At 39.4% G+C, this 20199-nt stretch overlaps 1 protein-coding gene across 7 annotated transcripts in view; it reads right to left on the reverse strand.

The window, feature by feature from the left end:
- EXOC2 (exocyst complex component 2) overlaps positions 1-20199 on the reverse strand; it is a 224900-nt gene that overhangs the window by 134741 nt on the left and 69960 nt on the right. For 5 of the 7 annotated variants that reach the window (XM_038584008.1, XM_038584002.1, XM_038584003.1 and 2 more), the window contains exons 5-7: positions 16323-16436; positions 13905-14029; positions 6826-6906 (exon numbers count right to left, since the gene is read on the reverse strand). In XM_038584008.1, coding sequence (XP_038439936.1) covers positions 6826-6906; positions 13905-14029; positions 16323-16436 — 320 coding nt within the window. The remainder of the gene's footprint in view (positions 1-6825; positions 6907-13904; positions 14030-16322; positions 16437-20199) is intronic. The other 2 variants (XM_038584006.1, XM_038584007.1) reach the window with 2 other exon arrangements.

Consider the following 20199-nt stretch of genomic DNA (forward strand, 5'->3'; position numbering starts at 1 on the left):
TCATGGGGAGGTAATAAATGGCATGGGTCAATAATAATGTATTTTTTAATAAAGACTAATCTTTATATATACTTTCCCTAAACGCACAACAGTTTTTTAACAAATACTCCTCATGAAGAAGTCCCTTATTCTTGGCCATCCCGAATATAATCCAATCAGCCTTGGCTGTTTTAAGGGGATCCCATGAGAGCATCTCTTGTGACATTCCAGCATCATCCTACGGGACCAATTTAGTCCCTAAGAGGAACCCTGAGGATTTCCCTTTGGGTTAAAGAGGGCAATAAGCAGGAGCATGTCAGCTTTGGGGGACTTGGAGCGCAGAACAAGATCCTGAATCTAAGCAGGCAGCTGCTCTGCTCAGGTTCTGGCAGGAAGGACAGTACAGGCTGCACAATCAACTCTTAGGCTCTCGGTTTACCTGCCCTTGGCAAGGGCTGAGGAAGAAGAATGAAAAGAAGGAAGATGCCGTGGAGGAAGAAATAACATTTCAGCCTCTCTGGATCCCTTGTAACCTACAGAGTCTGGGAAGCTCTGGTGAGTGGCATAAAGACGCAGCAGACCTCTACACGGAACGGAGGGCTTACTCCACGTTCGGTGCTGTTCTAAAGCCTGCTAAGGCCTCTAAATTCTTCTTAGTTATTCTAAGAACATGTATTAATTCCTAATTCACTTAGACTTGCTTATGTCCCTTCTTATGTCCATGCAATAGTGCAAGCAACTGAAACACAGAAAGGTCATTCAACAGGCTCAACGTGACACACCCGGATATAGTGAGGCAGAAAGAGGCTCCTGGGTACCACGCTCGGGAATCTCCAACTCAACGAGTGAAGTCGAACAGAACTTTTACCTTTTACTCTTCTCCTCGTGACCCAAACCTGCTCCTTCCACCTCTGCCCGAGGCCAGACGTCTTCTGTCGTCCCGCTTCCCACGGCAAAAGCCCCACCTGCCTTTCCCATCTCCCCATTAAGTCCCCAGCGCTTGTTTCTACATGACCGCCGCGTACCTGGGTCCCATGCCCCTGGCCTCCAGTCTAGCTCTCTACACCCACCCTCCGTGCAGGCAGCGGACGTTCTCTAGAAAGCTCGCAATGTCACTTTAGTTAAAATCCTGCAATGTCTCACCAACGATCTTCAGGATAAAGACAAATCCTCGCACGACACGGAAGGTTTATCCTGAGCAGACTCCCGTATCCCACCTGCCCGTTGGCACACTGGACCCGGGCCCCCGGGCTGCAGACCGTCTCCTGCCCGAGTCGGGCCTCCTTCCTCATGAGGCTTGTCCCGTCTTGGACACCCGCGTGCACTTGCTGCCATGTGCCAACTTCTGCTCGCCTGGATACCTCCGACTCCTCTTTCAGGGCCCCAAGACTCTCCTGAGAGCCTTTCACTGCACTTTTCAATGAGGTGCACCTTGTGCAGGCTCCAGGTGTACCCCAGGATCACCAGCAGCAAACAGTTTTCACACCTAATCACCTGCTTAGCCGTGATTTCCATTACACTGTGAACTCGTAGGAATAATGCAGAAGTACTCTCTTCACATCCCTGAGATGAAGCCAGCATGTGCTCAATAAATGCTCACAGGACTAGGACTAAGAATCAGCACCCAGTGTTCTCCTGAGAGAGGGAGTGCAACACAGAATAAATCCCTGCTGGCAGTGTGCACAAACGCTTAAACAGCTGTGCAAGCGGAAACCAAGAAAACACTCTAAATGAGAAAATCACCATTGTTCTGTGACTTAAAAATCTTTGTTGCAACATTAAATATCTGCTTACTATTGGCAGTAAGAAACTGAAAACAACAGTAAAACCAATATTAATAAACTATGATGATTTAGAGTATTAGAACATTGAAAACTCAAGTGTTCTATTTCTTTGTAAAAAATTATCAAGATTGCTTGCTTTTATTCACCATAAAATTTGCAGTATGTATCAGCATATTTTTTATACTTTGACAAATAATCATACTCCTTTCTAAGTTTATCCATTGTACTCTGAATGTCATGGATTGTTTCTGAGCACTGTTTTCAGCACCACTTCCTCTAGGATGTCTTCATCCTTTTCTTCTACTTTCCTCATTTCCATTGATAAATTCACCTTTATCGGGTTCCTCTGGCTGCACGACTCCAGCCTCTTGACCAGCAGCAGTGCCCACATCCCAATTGTCTGCTCCATCCCAACTGTCTGTAACTCCAATCAGGGTATATTTGAACTTCACTATTATTACTGTTTAAAAAAAAAATGCACTGGGGCACCTGGGTGGCTCAGCGGTTGAGCATTTGCATTTGGCTCAGCTCATGATCCCGGGGTCCTGGGATCGAGTCCCACATCAGGCTCCCTGCATGGAGCCTGCTTCTCCCTCTGCCTGTGTCTCTGCCTCTCTCTCTGTGTCTCTCATGAATAAATACATAAACTCTTAAAAAAATAAAATAAAATAAAATAAAATAAAATAAAATAAAATAAAATAAAATGCACTTTCATGGGACGCCTGCGTGGCTCACTGGTTGAGCATCTGCCTTCAGCCCAGGTGGTGACTCCGGGGTCCCGGGATCGAGTCCCATGTTGGGCTCCCTGCATGGAGCCTGCTTCTCCCTCTGCCTGTGTCTCTGCCTCTCCCTCTCTGTGTCTCTCATGAATAAATAAAATCTTTTTAAAAAAATGCACTTTCATCTTTACAGGTCAATCCCCTCCCTTGGTTATCCATTTCTACAAAGAGCCATCCGAGTTTATGTCTGGGGGACAAGGAGTCCACACAACGATATGATCTGTTGTCTGTGCATGAACAGCGATAGTCACAGACAAATTCTGAAGAAAAATAGGTAATTGCTCATTGATCATCTTTCACACCTGTTATTTATGGAGTGATCTGTGGACTGAACAACTAGCAACCACTTCTGTACTTTATCCAGTTATGACAAATATACTATGATAATGGAAATCTGAACTGTGCTGCTGGGAGACAGGTACATTTAACCCAACTGTGGTGATTGAAATTCATGCCTATCAAAACCATGCACAGCAAGCTCTGTTGGTTTAAAAAAAGATTTGAAGCCAGATTTCCAGATATAAATCCCTTTATATGTAAAGTAGCTCTGCCACTTACTACTTATATGACTTTAGATAACTCATTTAATCTTTCTGAGCTTCAGTTTTTTCATCAATAAAATGGAAATAATGGGGTTATGTAGAGTTAGGCTCTGCATGCTGGGTGTGGAGTCTACTTAAAAAAAAAAAAAAATAGATACAGGGCAGCCCGGGTGGCTCAGCGGTTTAGCGCCGCCTTCAGCCCAGGGCCTGATCCTGAAGTCCCGGGATCAAGTCCCACATTGGGCTCCCTGCGTGGAGCCTGCTTCTCCCTCCGCCTGTGTCTCTGCCTCTCTCTCTCTCTGTGTATCTCTCATGAATAAATAAATAAAATCTTAAAAAAAAAAATGTGCACAAATCGCACAGAGAACTAAATACATAGAGAATGTTTATAGCAATACCTGACCCTTAGCAAGCACTGCAAAAGTTTTAGCTACTAACCATCACAGCTGCTACTATAAATACTTCTATAACATTGTCTATACCTGCACTGTCTAATATGTAGCCACTAGCCACACGGGACTATTTCAATTTAAAGTTAAATTTATTAAAATTAAATAAAAATTAAAAAGTCAATTCCTCAGCAATATAGCTACATTTTAAGCGCTCAGTAACTACAATCACAGAAGTTCTATTGGAGAGCACTGTCCTATACTCTTGGAATAAGTAAAGACCTAAAGTTGGATATGTGAATTTTATATAAATTAATAGTCATCCCTTCATCCCTGGTTTGAAACCAAGAAGGAATTGTTAGGTTCATCATAAGCAAATCTAAAAAAATACACGTCAAGGAAAAGAAAAAAAATTTCAATGAAAGGCATCAATATTGATACATTCTGAATAAAATAGTGTTTCTTACAGCCAACATTACCTTTAGAAGCTTAAAGTGAAAAAGGTTGCCCTTTTGAATTCTGAAAACTTTCATTTAAAATAACTCAGAAAAAAGCATACAAATTGGTGTGTAATCACGTATAAGACTAAAGCAGTCCTAATAATCTAAGCAAACTAAACTATATTCATACTCATCTATTCTTGTCTTCCTTTCAAAAAAAATGTTACATTTCCCATAGTATTTCTATAAAAATTTTTTTAAGATTTTATTTATTTATTCATGATAGACAGAGAGAGAGAGAGAGAGGCAGAGACACAGGCAGAGGGAGAAGCAGGCTCCATGCACTGGGAGCCCGACGTGGGATTCGATCCTGGGTCTCCAGAATCACGCCCTGGGCCAAAGGCAGGCGCCAAACCACTGAGCCACCCAGGGATCCCCAATATTTCTATAATTTTTTTTGGAGAGAGAGCATGTGCACGAGCTGGGCTGGGGAGGGTCAGATGGGGAAGAAGAGAGAGCGTCAAGCAGGCTCCGCGCTCAGCACACAGCCCGACAGGGGCTCAATCTCAAGACCCTGACACCATGACCTGAGCTGAAACCAAGTGTCCGACCCTGAGACACCACGTGCCCCTCTCTAATTTTTTTTTCTGTTTCTCCAGCTTCTGAGCTATGATACACACACCTGGACAGAGGACACACGTACAGGGCTGGAGCTACGTGTCTCCCATTTTTACATCTCTCACTAAACCAAACATGGTACCTTTCACAGCCAGTCTTAAGTAAATGTTTGGCATGTTGTCCTGAATTAGCAAAACTTTATCCTGAGATAGCAAACAGCAATACCGAGTTCATAAAAAAAATTTTCCAGAAAAAAAGAAAGTGTTACAAAGGAACATCTTTTAAGAAAAAATTTTATACCAATAAGTCCTAAAGGAGAGTGTCATAAAGAAATGACTAATTAACCCCAACTATTTATCCAAGAAAACCAAACTGCAATAAAGTTAAAATGACACATTTCTAGATAAAGTCTGCGGTTATAAAGGAAAAGAAGATAATTTCCCTTACAAATTTTATACCACAAGTCCCAAGGGAGGATTTCCTAAACTACTCCTTAAAAGAAAAAAATATGTTAACACGCTATGCCAAATCTAACACATGAAACAGATCTTAATTTTTTTCCAAATCTGAGTGTCTATTTTCTTTTACTGATACAATGATATAATTACAATATCAGCTTGTTCTTACAAACCACTTTTTAAAAGTAACTGAAATAATATCATTTTTTATAGATATCCATAGTTTGATGACAATTTCTCCAGCAAAAATAGCATCCCTGAGTAGAAACATCTTTCCAAGACCTTATAATGGCTGACTATGCTAATACAGAAACAGCTTTAATAAAGGTTTCTTTGGGTTGAATTCAGAATATATTAATTTCACCTAAGCTGGTGACTTGGTTCTCAGACAAAAACAAGGCAAAGTCTCAAGGCAAAATAACAACAACCACAACCTCCCCCACCACTACCACCAAGGGAAAAAAAAATTTTTTTTTAAAAGATTCTATTTATTTATTCTTGAGAGACACACAGAGAGAGGCAGAGACGCAGGCCGAGGGAGAAGCAGGCTCCACGCAGGGAGCCCGATGTGGGACTCGATCCCAGGACCCCGGGGTCACGCCCTGGGCCGAAGGCAGACGCTCAACCACTGAGCCACCCAGGCGTCTCGGGAAAAATATTTAAAGTGCTGTTAAACTCATAAATTTAAGATGAAATCAAAATACTTAATTCTACTACCAAGGAACACCTACATCAAATGAAAGTATTTTCTTTCCAGAAAATACTGTATCAGGGATCCCTGGGCTTTAAAAATAGATATTTACTGCCCCAAAAAAGTTCAGAAAGTTATCATACAAGTAAGTCGAGCTAGACGTCCAAAACTAATTCAGTATCACAATCCTGGATTCACAGAATCACTATAGATGTGATAAAAGAGTTCTTAAATGCTTCAGCTATTCTTAACCCTGTTTCATGGAGACATCATTTGTTATATTTAAAACCAAGGAGATTAAAAAATAATAATAAAATAAAATAAAATAAAATAAAATAAAATAAATAAAATAAAATAAAATAAATAAAATAAAAACAAGGAGATTCCTCTGGGCATTACTGCTCTTTGTCAAATGTTTACTATATAAGTGAAAGAGGATAATATACTTTTAAGCTGCTAGTATTATAATAGGGCTTCATTCATCTGATGAGTTTCTTCCAGACCATCAGGATGAGTAGCTGGGAGCTAGGATGTCAGGGGAAGAAATCAATAAATAAAAAGATACACGGGGAAGTGGATGGGACCCCAAACTCTGTATGTACCAGTTTTTTTTTTTTTGTTTTGTTTTGTTTTTGGCATACAATTTTTACAAAATGTCTCAGAGTTAGCTACATTCTTAAAGGTGAAGCTGCCTTAAACTCACTTTGGGTAAAAGAGGATTCAGGTAAATCAACGGTATGTAAGTATTTGTCATTCTAGTAGCTGATGCTATTTGCTGTGACACTCTTAGATACACAAAGATGTGTTTCCGGGTTCTGGTCAACGGCAACCCTGGCTCCTGCTTTAGAACTTTTCTCCCTGATAACGCTGTTTATGTACTCGTCTCTTTTATGGCAGCAAGTTTCACTTCTTAGGAAGCATACTGGCTTATTTTCAAATTATGACGTCTTATAAATAAAATGCAAACAAAATAGAATGTTCATTTTCAATGTTTTCATTCCCCTTTATATTTATTAAATCATTACTATTTAGAAATAAATATTAAAATGCAACTCAATGACCATTCTGTGAAAGCAGGTCCAAGAACTATGTTAAAGCTCGTTATAAAGTCCATAAATAGCTTTGGGTCGTAGGACAAAACTTACTGTTCAGAACATTCTCCAGTTTTTGCGTCATGGATCCTTCTACTTTTTCCGTTCCATCCGCTTCTAGTTTTTGATGGATAGCTAGAAAAAACATCTTGTTAAAGTGTGGGCTATTTTAGTGGGTGGGAACACATTACATCAAAATGACATTTTTAAACAACTTTTAAAAATGGTCATATTATTTTCACTGCTGGAAAGGAGCACAAACATGCAGAAAACTCTGCAAAGTAACAGCAGACACCAGTCTAAGTTACTCATAGATTAATACTATTAAAATAGTACCGAATACATACACTTAATCATCTAAGGCTCATCAAGGTTGAATGGTAAAAACAGTTAAATTAAAAAAGAAAAGTGAAACTTCAAGTAATTAATATCTTTGGTATTTGGCTGCAGGAAAGTCATTTTTATTTCTCACTTTTACCATCTGCAAAATAGAAATACTAGTATTTGAAGTCTACCAACCTCAAAATATCTCATTTCAGCCTTGGACACAACATGGCAAAATACGTATTATCCACGTTCTATTCCTATTATTATATCCCTGGAATTTCTCAAGAACTATACAGTAACATCTACCAATATATCAATGTATGGATCTACAAATTACATTGGAGTTTTTTGCTCTTATTGATATGCCAGCATGGTTCTGATAAATATTAAAAATCATGTAATAATTCATATTTTAAAAAAGGTTTTACCTCGTGTAGGGTAGGTTTTAAATAGAGCAAATAGAGGTGAAACACTAAGACAATTTGCAAAATGAAATGACCAAATACACTTTCAAATTCCAAACTCTGATACAATAAAAATAATAAAATTAACAAAGCAAACTCTAATCGAGCCATGATCATAATTGAGCACAATGATAAATTTCTAATGCATATCGCTCATCTGGTAAGAAGTCAAAGATACACGTTCTAATATTATTTGTTTCACAGATGAGACACCCATGGCTCAGTGAAATTAAATAAGTTGACCAAAGTCACAGAGCCAGACCCCGAATCTGAACTCAAGTTGTCTGATCCCAGGACGAAAACCTTCCCCCCCATACTGCCTATAATACAAAGGCAGGCAACTTAGCCCGTCTAAGCCAGTTCTCACATCCGTAGAATGGAAATAACAGACTTACTGTAAGAGCTGCTAAATACCCGGGATTTTATTCTTTCATGTAACTTCCATTAGCAAAAATTCAGACATAAGGTATGTAACTGCATGGGCTTCAGAGCCAGTACAATGAAATGAACATAACTCTGATAGTAGCTATTCTCCGACCTTCAAAGAGAATGTCAAACTCTTCTTAAAAGGATTATATAGGTTCTGTGTCAACCCACCAGTCACGAGTGGTAGATTTATTGCAGGGAAGAGAGGGAGGGTCTGCTTAGGTGAAAAAAAAAAAAAAAAGTTTTGTTTTATTCAATCAATCACAATTTGATTTGTTTCCTTTGAGTCACTGATTAGAAAATTCTGGGTCAAATTCAGTGCTCAAATGCACTATAAAAATATTCTCAATGCATAATAACATCTACTTCTCTGCTTCTTTTAATTATTTTCTAATTTTGATCCTGCCCTTTTAAAACATCTTTTTTATAAAGCAATTTCAAATTTTGTTTGAAATTTATAAACAGACTGCTTCTCTGTTAGAGAAACACATCCAAAGAAAGAAAAAGAAATACATTTGGGGGGGAAAAAAACAGCTAGTATATTCTTAACTGTCTTGGTTGATTCAGGAGTGAAAAGAAAGTTATTTATTTAATGTTTCAAATTTGGATTATGTGGTGAGGGTGACATGAAGTATTTCTGCATATCAAAACCTAAACTTACTTTAACTTGTTAAGTTAAATGGAAAAGAACTTCCTTATCCTTAAAAAAAAAAAGGAGATAAAAATGCCCAAATATAAAAAAGCTAACCTAAAAACACTGCTCACACTATTCATTTAAACGCTGGTGTAATTTTCTGGCAATCTTGTCGCAAAAGAACATGTGGCACACATTCCACTTTATTAAGGGGGCACAGCATACGGTTCTTCCATGGAAGAAGACATTGCATCTCATATTAGCCGTGCGTCAAATACTGCTAAGCAAAAACCATTAAAGGAAATCATGCAGCCACATTTCTGTTGCTGACAAAACCCATCACTGATCAGCAGGTCAAAACGAGGTAAGCCTGGCTCCCCCCGGCTCAGTTTACAGCTCTGTTTTGCTGACAAAGCAGCTTCCTGCCGCCCATCTCCACCACAGCAGAGCCACTGTCAAGCTGTCAGCCAAGCATGAGGACTAAGAGACACTGGGATCTGATAAAGGCAATCCTATTTTCCAGAAAATTAAACCAAATAACCAATGTCTGGTTCACTTGACCTCTTATTTTCTCTGAAAACATTTTTAAATAGTATAACTCAATAAGCAACTTGGTACATGATCACAGGTTTGTTATTGTTTCTAATCTATTAAAACTTAAATATGTGAAGGAGTTGAACACCATAAAATTGTATTTGGGAAACAAAGAAAGTGTATAAAAGTTCTATTCAAAGAAAAAAATCAGTCTAGAAAGACTGCCTATTGATCCCCTGAAATTGTTTTATTAACTGTCTAATTAAATGTGGACATCAAATCCGCAGATTTCAATGAAAAAATTCACAGTATTTGTCTAAATAATGGCATTTGTGTATAAATTTATGTATTTATGTAAATTCATGTATACATTTATATATGACTGAGGCACTAAGTAATGATGGGAGTACACAGGCAACGTCTGTAAGGATTTATGTCAGGTACACTGTGATCTATCGACTCCAAATCACTACTAGCCTCTAAGACACAGGAATATTCAAACTAGGTCAGAGACTAGCAAACTGTTTCTATAATGAACCACAAAGTAAATATTTCAGACTTCCTGGGCCACATAGGGCCTCTGTTACATATTCTCCTTCTCCTTCTTTCTGTCTCTCTCGCTCTCTCTCTCTCTCTTCTTTTTTTTTTTTTTTTTTTCAAACAAACCTTGAAAAGCCATCTTTAACTCCTGGCCTGTACAGAGATGGGCCGTGGCCTAATCTGGCCCACAGGCCAACCTCTAAGGATAATACTCACTAAAACAGAAGAGTAACAAGAGTTACAATGAGATGTCTTAAAAATTTACATTTGTAAAGAGCTTTTCAAACATTTAGTTTCTACTTCTTATTCTACCAAATTTTTATGAGTGACTAAATTATATAAAAACTTTTAAATAGATTAGGTAATCTATGAGACCTTTCTTCCCTCAGTTATATGGGGGAAAAAGATAGTAAAAATAATAATACAATAATTACAACTATTAACATAGAAGGCTAACAGGTATAAAGGACTCTCACTTAGATAACAGGATCCTTGATAACCTTACCTGCCTAAATAACCTTCATATATCAATAGACACTAACAACAGAGTGTGCCAAAACATCAGCTGTGGCTTACACTGCCTCTAGTAGCAGCAATAAAAGCAACATGGGAGGAAAGGTCGGTCGTGTATTCAGCAACATATGTTACTCTGTTTTGGCCTCTTTACTCAGGTATTCCTTAGTACAACATAAATAAATGTAATTCATGCAGTTTCAGTCCATAATTGTTGTCAAAGAAGTGATAATGCTGGACTTGCAATAACAAAAACACAAGAGACTGGATAGGTGACAAGCTCAAGGAGCACTCAGGGAAATGATCACCAAACAAAGGTGGTGATCAGAAGGCACCGAGGAAGTGAAGGCTTCTTAGGATACGAAAAGCTCCACAAACATCACCGCGGCCTGTGAGAGCTGGTGTGAACAGCAACTGATAAGAAACTACGGCTCTGAAGATTTCAAGGGATGAAGGCAGAGGGACTGCCATGGAGAAGGAACACAAATTGCTGGGCATATTTTTGCGGGATAAAGTAAAAACGACAATAAACACACAGTGGCAGGTAAGCTAAGCCAGGCACATCTACCGAGTCCTAAATAAAATAGTTACGGCTACACACAGGAAAAAACAAACTGACAACAGCATAAAAGCTTAAAGGTACATAAAAGCCACACTGTCTACTGGACTGGGATGGACAGAAAAACACCCTTGGATGCATATGAAATAGTCCACTTAACCAGAGAACACAGATGATATCAAAAAGGGCAGAGAAAGATGTTTATTTATACACCATCATCTCTATTTAGCCTAATTCTGACAAGGAACATCTAATTTTTTTCCTATCTTCAAGACTGTAATTCTGCTCCCCCATTTTTCTTACCTCTAACAACTCCTTTCCCTTTACAACGATTTCGAGACCACATTTCCCAACACCCAGTAGAGCAGGAAACAGAAGGAAACTAGTTGGGTCATACTACTACTGGGCAACTCATCAGTGTACTGAAAAAAAGAAAAGTGCCGGGTACCACACAGGAGAGCAGAAAGAAAGGAGTAATGCTTTTATACAAGGACATTCAAAAACAAACCATAAGTGGTATCCGATATAACAAAGTGTTAAAAACTGAAGATATGAGTCTACAGATTCTAAAAACTTATCAAGTATTGGGAAAAATGAATAGGCCGACATTCTAAAATGAAGATAAGACCTACATTCTAAAATATCCTGAAAAGATTTTTTTTTTTTTAAGATTCAAGTCTAAACAAATCAATCTTAGAAACATTTTGGGAGAGAGAAAAACAATCAATCCCTCTATAAGTAATAAAAAATTACACTGGCTCAGGATTTTTCTCTAACACTAAAAGATACTAAATAAATCAATTCAGAAAATAATTCTCTTCTAGCCAAGAGGTTGTTTATGTATGAAAGTAAGAGACATTTCCAGACATGCAAGAATTCAAAAGCTCTAGCACAAAATATATATCCCACTGATCAAACCAAAATATCCAAAGATAGAAAAGATGAAATATAAAATGACTGGCAATAAAAATTAAAGCCAATTAAATTTATGTGAATACATAGTAAATTTTAATTATGGTAAATATGTCATAAAATTAACTGCAAAAGAAAAAATAAATCTAAAAACATAATAATGAAATGCAAAAGAAAAGCTAAAATAAAAAGACAGGTCTATAATTTCAGTTTAAGATGAGGAAAAAGGAAGGAGCATAAGAAATAAATATGTCCTAAACTGTTGACATACACAACAGGAGTCAAAAGACAACCTACTTTAAAACATTTAAAACATTTCTTCCAAATCTGGAAGATTTGCAACCAATATGGTCTATATAGCACAAAGGGAAAAATGAAAAGCAAAAATACAGAATAAAACAAAAGAACAAAGGTGTCAGTTACAATAAATGTACATGGCTTAAATTCTTCTATTAAAATAGTAAAAAAAATATAAAAATCCTACCACTTGTTGCTTATAAGAGAGAGGCCAAAATAAAAATTTCTAAAGGTTTAAAAGAATATGATTATATTAGACAATTAGACAAAAAGATCAAAAGAAAATACATCAAAGGTTATGTCATTATCTCTACAATGGGATTACAAATAGTCTTTGCTTATTATTTATCTGTTTACTGTTTTATGTAATATACATTTCATTTACATCAAAACATAGAAAAAGCGAGATATGTGTGTATCTGAACTTTTTGAATTTATTATTAAAATCACTTTCTATATGTCATAGAGTCACCTGCTTATGTGATTAAGCAGATGGTCAGAATTATCTTTGTTAAATGTTAAGTTGCCAATATGCTTCTAGGGCAAATGTGAGAAATGAGACACCTAACTTTAATGTGCCAAATAAGACTTCTTGAAATCTACCAGGATTGAAGCTATTTATAAAACTAAAACCAGGAAAAAATATACATGTGTATACAAATACATATGTCAAAAAAAAAAAAAAAGAGAATGGAGAAAAAAGTCAAGCGTATATTTTTATTAAGTGAAATAATTTTAAGTTATGATAATTTCTGGGAAATGCTAATCACACATGGCAAATTTATCATTTGCATAGCTACTAGGGAATTAAGGACTTAATTCTATTTGATAACGTTAAACTCTGTGCATATACGTTCAGGTTCCTATTAACATAGTGACTTTGACAACTTAGAATATCAATAAGCACAAAGAAAGAAAGAAAAGTGTCACTTCAAAAAGGGTAGGGCACAGAGTTTACCAAAGAAAACTACCTACTTTCTCTGTTCCCTCCTAGGTGTTCACAGTTTACTCCTTCAGAAACCTAACTTCTACCTGGCAAGAAAAGAGCTGTATCAGATGGAGTCCACCATGCTTGTGGGCTTGGGAGGAGAGGGCTTTGAAAACAATAAAAGGACATCTATACTTTTGAGAATACAAAGTAAAAAATAATAATAATAATTAAGTCCTACTGAAGAAAAGTGTAGCCTCTTAGTCTACCCTTAAAGTTACAGGTATAGATGGAAAGATAGATACAGATGGACTTAGTTATAGGTATTTCTGTTTTTAAAAATAATTAGGCTTTTATTAATATATTTTACTTTTTACTAAACACTAATTTGATTTCTATTAATTAAAGGTAATTTTAGGAGGAAAAAAAATACCTACACCACATCTTTCCCTGAAATGTCTGAAGCTGTGCTATTTCTATTTAATATAATTTCTTTCCTATATAAAGATGACGACATGGATGGTGGACACTTCACTATTATACAGGGGGCCCATGGGATGATACCTAAAAAGAATAACACATTATTATCAGTCAGTCCTTTCCAAACTGAACAAACACACTAAAGGGATCACAGATACAGAATTAGTCACACATGCAAGATATTGATGGCTGGGCTACAAAAGGATTTTTTAAATTCTAGAATTTTACCTATCGGGGTTTAGTTTCTTATCAGCCCAGGAGGTTGGGCATCATGGAGAGGCTAAGTAGTCTCCTATTTCACATATGGACAATGGGTCAACAAAAGCCTCAGAGACAAATATTTAAAGTATCAAGCCTTCAAAGACATTCCAGCCTGGTCTGCAACAAATATTTATGGCACATTTTAGATCTCTACTCTTATAAATACAGACTGAATGTCACAGCCTGTAAACACTCTGCAAGCACAGTGTCGGGTTTCCGCGGGGAAGCCCCAGCAGCTGGTTCTGAGGGTCACCTTACCTGAGAGGGCATCCTGGGCTTCAAAGAAAGTACTGAGACCTCCTTTCACATACGCCAGGCTGCCTTCGCTCTTCTTGTTAGCCTGTCTCTTCAGGTTGGTGACTGCCATTTTCAGCTGCTCAAAACTGAAATGAAATTAAGAACCCAAAAGTTTGAGACTCCTAGAAAGCAAAAAAGAATTAAGACAATGCATGAAATGCAAAACACTGAGGCCTAAGTTAAGGAACTCACACACTGATATAATACGTAACCAGATGAAAACAAAAAGCTTTCAAATTCTTCCCTACATCTAAATCTAAATCTTCTCTTTATTATGAATGACAAAATTACTGCAACTATAAAACAGATTTGTAGCCCTCAAATGGTCATTTCAAATATGTCAGATCCCTAAGAAGTAAACACACGTGAGTATTTCTATAAGCAATAGACGTCATATGTACGATTCGCCAGGTAAGGAGTCTTGAATTTGACATCCCCGAGGGGCAGACCTACATCAGTGCAGGGGTTATCTCGGTTACCTAAGGCAGAACTGCTCCATAAGCTCATTTCCGTATTCCACGTGTAAATTAAGCATGCCATTATTCACCACATCAGGACTCAGTCCTCTGTCATTAACAGTGAAATTACTTGGGGGTCAATTCACAATTTAAATACATAAAAAGACAAAAATATTTCTTCCCTATATCTCGAACAGAGAAAAACTGATGGGTGTCTACATTTCAGAAATTTTATTTTCAGGTAAGCTAACAAAATCTGGCTATAAAGCTCTGAATCTATTCCTCAGTGTCAGGATAGTCCTACACAGAAAGCAGAGATCAGTTCTGACTCACGGTAATAGAAACAGCACATCCACAATGTAAAATTAGAACCATCTTCTTTTGCAATGAAAGATTCGACACTGATCTTAAAAATGTGTCACAACTGGGGCACCTGGGTGGCTCAGCCACTTACTTAAGCACCTGGCTCTTGCTCCAGTCAAGTTCTCAAGGTTGTGAGATAGAACCTGGTCTTGACTACAACCCAGCAATTGCACTGCTGGGGATTTACCCCAAAGATACAGATGCAGTGAAACGCCGGGACACCTGCACCCCGATGTTTATAGCAGCAATGTCCACAACAGCCAAACTGTGGAAGGAGCCTCGGTGTCCATCGACAGATGAATGGATAAAGAAGCTGTGGTTTACGTATACAATGGAATATTCCTCAGCCATTAGAAACGACAAATACCCACCTTTTGCTTCAACGTGGATGGAACTGGAGGGTATTATGCTGAGTGAAATAAGTCAATCAGAGAAGGACAAACATTATATGTTCTCATTCATTTGGGGAATATAAAAAATAGTGACAGGGAATAGAGGGGAAGGGAGAAGAAATGGGTAGGAAATATCAAAAAGGGAGACAACATGAAGACTCCTAACTCTGGGAAACGAACTAGGGGGGTGGAAGGGGAGGAGGGCGGGGGGTGAGGGTGACTGGGTGATGGGCACTGAGGGGGGCACTTGACGGGATGAGCACTGGGTGTTATTCTGTATGTTGGTAAATTGAACACCAATAAAAAATAAATTTATTATTAAAAAAAAAAAAAGAACCCGGCCTTGGGCTCTGCACTCAGCAGAGTCTGCTCCAGATTCTCTCTCTCTCTCTCCCTGTGCCCCTCCTGCCACACACATACGTGTGCACATGGGTGCACTCTTTCTCTAAAAATAAATCTTAAAAATATATCAGGATTTACCCTCCCTCCCCCATTTTCCTCACGTTTTCTAATGGTTTTCATTCTAGCTGGTGAAGGAAAAATGTCTCCTAAGGTGTATTTTAACAAGTTGACTTCTCAAGAATGTAAATTTTAAGCAATAAACCATTCATTTATTCAAACGCTGTTACTAAATATAATTGTTTAAACCAATCTTGCAAAAAGGTTACAGACATGCTCTTGTAGAGTGTGTGTTAAAATGTGATTAACAGACAAAAAGGGAACACTTCAATTTGGAGATATGACCTTCACTATTTTCGGCTAATTTTAAGGCAAATCTTTGCAAAAGGCAAGTCAAGTCATCTTCCTTTGTTCTAGGGAAGGAGGTATGTTGCTAATTTACAGCAGGACTTGAAAGTCTTGTTATTTGAAAGAGGGAAGTCACGTTTAGACACATCAGTTTAGGTACCCAGTTGAGGCTCCACAAAGTTTTAATATGTTGCACAAATATGAATCATATAGAAACAGTAAGAGAGCAGAAGATACGGGTCTGCTAATTAATAATACCATTTCATAGAAGAGGGAAAAGCCACCCGGAGATATTGATGAGCTCACCCAAAGTCAAAGGACTCCTAAGCGGCAGAGGCCAACCTAAAAGCCAGTCTCATATGATCCTATTAGGCATATCCCCATGAAAACAGGCAGAGTCTAGTCCGACATCCACTGACCTGGTGCTTGAATGGTTTTCTATAAGATACCACGCAGCTGAAAAATTCTCACTTGTGAAATCAGCACTCATTCCAGGAAACAGCATTTCTAAGTCCTTCTGCGGAAACTTACTTCTAAGGGAGAAAGAAAGGTTTAGCGTACACTCTCGGTGCTATTGCTACAATGAGGCAGCAGACATCCTGCAGTACCCTAAGCGTGACAGTTACACACCACACATTATGGAGGCTGTGTTTACATGTGAATACAAAATACATCTCCTATACTGCAGCTGATTTCTTGTCATATGAACTTTATATATATAAGAAATTAAAACACAGAAATTACATCACTATAGAGTTTAAAGAGGCTGAGTGGATACTTTAGATCTACAAATATGCAATCATTCTCTATTCAACCGATAAAAATCAGAATTTGGATACAATGAAGTTTAAGGACATTAGTTTGTTAAAACACTTTTTGTTAAAGACTTATATGAAAGTTGTTTTAAAAACACTGATGCCTACTGATAAAAATTAGAGCTAACTGTAAAATACTCATATTTATATGTCTATATCTAGAATAATTACAAGAAAAGCTTATAACAGGCAATACCTTACCTGGAGCTCACCTTCCTGCCTACATTTTTATGGTCAACCTCTGAACCATTCAGTTTATTTGTTCAAGTAATAATTAAATACAACCACAGTGCAGGCTCCATGCTGGAAGTGAGACAGCCGAGTCCACGAGCACAAGGAACAAGGGCAAAGCCTGGTACGGGCTTATGAGCTCGTGGCCCTCCCCACACCCCATCCCCTCATCTGTGCGGGAGGAAGTCCAAGTCTCCAAGAGAGTCAAGTCTGTCCATGATTTGAACCTGCTTACCTGTCAGGACTCACTCCGGCTACTCTAATCCCCCAAACTGAGGCTTTTAGCACCTTCAGAGGGATTATACTCTCCTAATTTTTACTTCGTTCCTTGATCTTGCTGTGCCCTCTGACTGAAGTGTGTTCCCAGCCGCATACAGTGGATACGCCGAACTCACGGGCATGGACAGGACACAGTACTGTTCCGCAGCCCAGTGTATTCAGGTTAAGATTGAGGGAGTGGGGATTGTCACCACCCTACAAGAAGACGTGGGCAGGTCCAATGACTTCTACTCTCATATGAGAGACACTTGATGCCACATTACCACAAACATGGCCTCAATTCAGAAACTAAGCAGTGAGGTTGGTGGGAATGCCAACTGGAGCAGCCACGCTGGGAAGCAGCATGGAGGTTCCTCAGAAAGTCAAAAACAGAGCTTCCCTATGACCCAGCAATTGCACTACTAGGTATTTACCCAAAGGATACAAAAATGCTGATAAGGAGGCACCTGGTGGCTCAGTTGGTTGAGCATCTGCCCTCGGCTCAGGTCATGATCCCGGGGTCCTGGGATGGAGCCCCACATCGGGGTCCCTGCTCAGCGGGGAGCCTGCTTCTCCCTCTCCCTGTCTCCTTCTCTCAAATAAATAAATAAATAAATAATCTTTAAAAATGCTGATAAGAAGGGGCACGTGCATCCCAATGTTTATGGCAGCATTGTCAAACTGTGAAGGGAGCCCAAATGTCATCAACTGAGGAATGGATAAAGAAGATGTGGTGTCCATACACAATGGGATAGTACTCGGCCTTCAGAAAGAATGGAATCAGGCCATTTGCAATGACACGGATGGAGCTAGGGAGTTTTACGCTATGTCAGGTCAACCTGAGAAAGACGCATACCATACGATTTTATTTGTACGTGATATTTAAGGAGCAAAACAAATGAACATAGAGGAAGGGGAGGAAAAATAAAATAATATAAAAACAGAGAGGGAGGCACACCATAAAAGACTTAACTAGAGGGAACAAACCGAGGGTTGCTGGAGGGCAGGTGGGTGAGGGACGGGGTGACTGGGTCATGGGCACTAAGGAGGGCACTTGTGATCAACACTGGGTGTGACATGTAAGCGATGAATCACTAAATTTTACTCCTAAAACCAATACTACACTATACAAATTCAACTTGAATTTAAACTTTAAAAAAAAATGAAGAAGAAAAAAAAGAAATATCATAAAAAAAATTTAAAAAGAAACCACACAGTGTGGCGCACACCAAGGCTCCGTCCTTACCTAAAGCACCCTCGCTCTGGGATGGAGCTCCGTGGATTGCAGTGGGCAGCCCCTAAGGGAGCCTGGAGCCTGCTGTGTCCCATCAGGTACTCACGGCCCCAAGCATCCTCCCACCCACGTGCACTAGTGTCGTGCCCCGCTCCCGGGGTCTCTTTCACAGCCTAGCACACCCCGTCCCTGTGCTCCTGGCTCCCTCCGTCCTTTCGCGTTTCCTGGGATTTCCTCTGTACACCCTGCACCGTAATCCAGGATCCAACATCGAGTGGGTCAGTACCTCAGTCGAGAGAGAGACCCACTTCACGGTCTGTTACACTCGCCTTTCTCACAATGAGGTTTTCTTTTGTTAATTAGGGGGGAAGAAAGCCCTGAGGAGCACCACAGGAACAGACAGGTCGGAGGAGACCTCAAGGGGTCACGGGCCCCCAGTGGCGTCACCTCGGTCACTGACTCACAGATGAGGCCAATCGCACAGCATTACCCACCGGCTTCCGAGGTTAAAAGCCTAGAGTCTGAATCTTCTTGGGGGCGCGTGTGTCCTGTAGGCTTGTTAGTCATCCTTACCAGGCGGAACCTCCGAGAAGGACCCGCAGAACTCTGCATTTTTAGAAGCTTATTTTGGCTTGGCTTCTTCTTGCCGGTTTGATACTTTACTTAGTAATAAAATCCTGTCACCTTTGGAAGTTTTTCTCATTTTATTTATTTGTACATCATGCCTCCAAGCTAAAACTTTGGGGGGGGGATAAATGCCTGAGGAAAGTGCTGGGCCCTAGCTCAGTAGCTAGAAACGCTTCCTTTGGATACGCACAGGCCACAGCCCCCAGGTCTGTCCAGAGTGCTGCGTCAAGGGCCACGCACCTAAACGGGAAAGCACAGCAGGATGAATCGGAAAAGTGCACGGGGAAATACCTACCGCTTTTTTGTCAACTTCACTTCTACTTGATATTTGAACTGGCATTCTGTGTAGTTCTAACACTTTGCTTGCTCAAAAAGTTAAATAATCTTAACAAAACCAAAAAGCACTACAGAATCATATGATACCAACTAAATCCCTACTATTAAACAGTCTTGACGAATTATTCAACTATGTGAAATCCTCTTCTAACAAGGATCAGCTGCAAACTCCCAGATTAAAGGGACTCCTGGGGGCTCAGCGGTTGAGCGCCTGCCTTCAGCTCAGGGCGTGACCCTGGGGTCCCGGGATCAAGTCCCGCATCGGGCTCCCTGCATGGAGCCTGCTTCTCCCTCTGCCTGGGTCTCTGCTTCTCTGTGTCTCTCATGAATAAACAAATAAAAATCTTAAAAAAGTAAGTAAATAAAAAAATAAAGATACAGCTGACCAAAAAAGCAGCAAAAAGGGACTCTGTGAACTTCTTTATCCTTCACTCAAGCCCAGCAGTTTATGACGGTTGGGTGGTTCCCTACCCATAATCTGGACAGAAGCGTGAAGAGGGATTAACATCAAGAAAGGATGTATGACACAATAACAGCAAGAAAAAGAAACAAGTACAAAATGCAGACAAACCCAAAACACAGCAGTCATATGTGTTGGTGAGATGACTGAGACTACAGCCCCAGCGGCGGGAGGGGCAGGGGTAGTTAAATCATGGCCAACACACTTAAAAACGAACAAACTGCACGTGTCTTTCTGTGTGATCGGTGAGCTCCAGGTCACTGCATGCTGGCAGGACATCCTCCTTCCCGTGGCTGAATGACGTTCCATTACACACACGCATCTTCTTCATTATC

This window comes from Canis lupus, chromosome 35 (genome assembly GCF_011100685.1).
Source record: "Canis lupus familiaris isolate Mischka breed German Shepherd chromosome 35, alternate assembly UU_Cfam_GSD_1.0, whole genome shotgun sequence".
Lineage (NCBI taxonomy): Eukaryota > Metazoa > Chordata > Mammalia > Carnivora > Canidae > Canis > Canis lupus.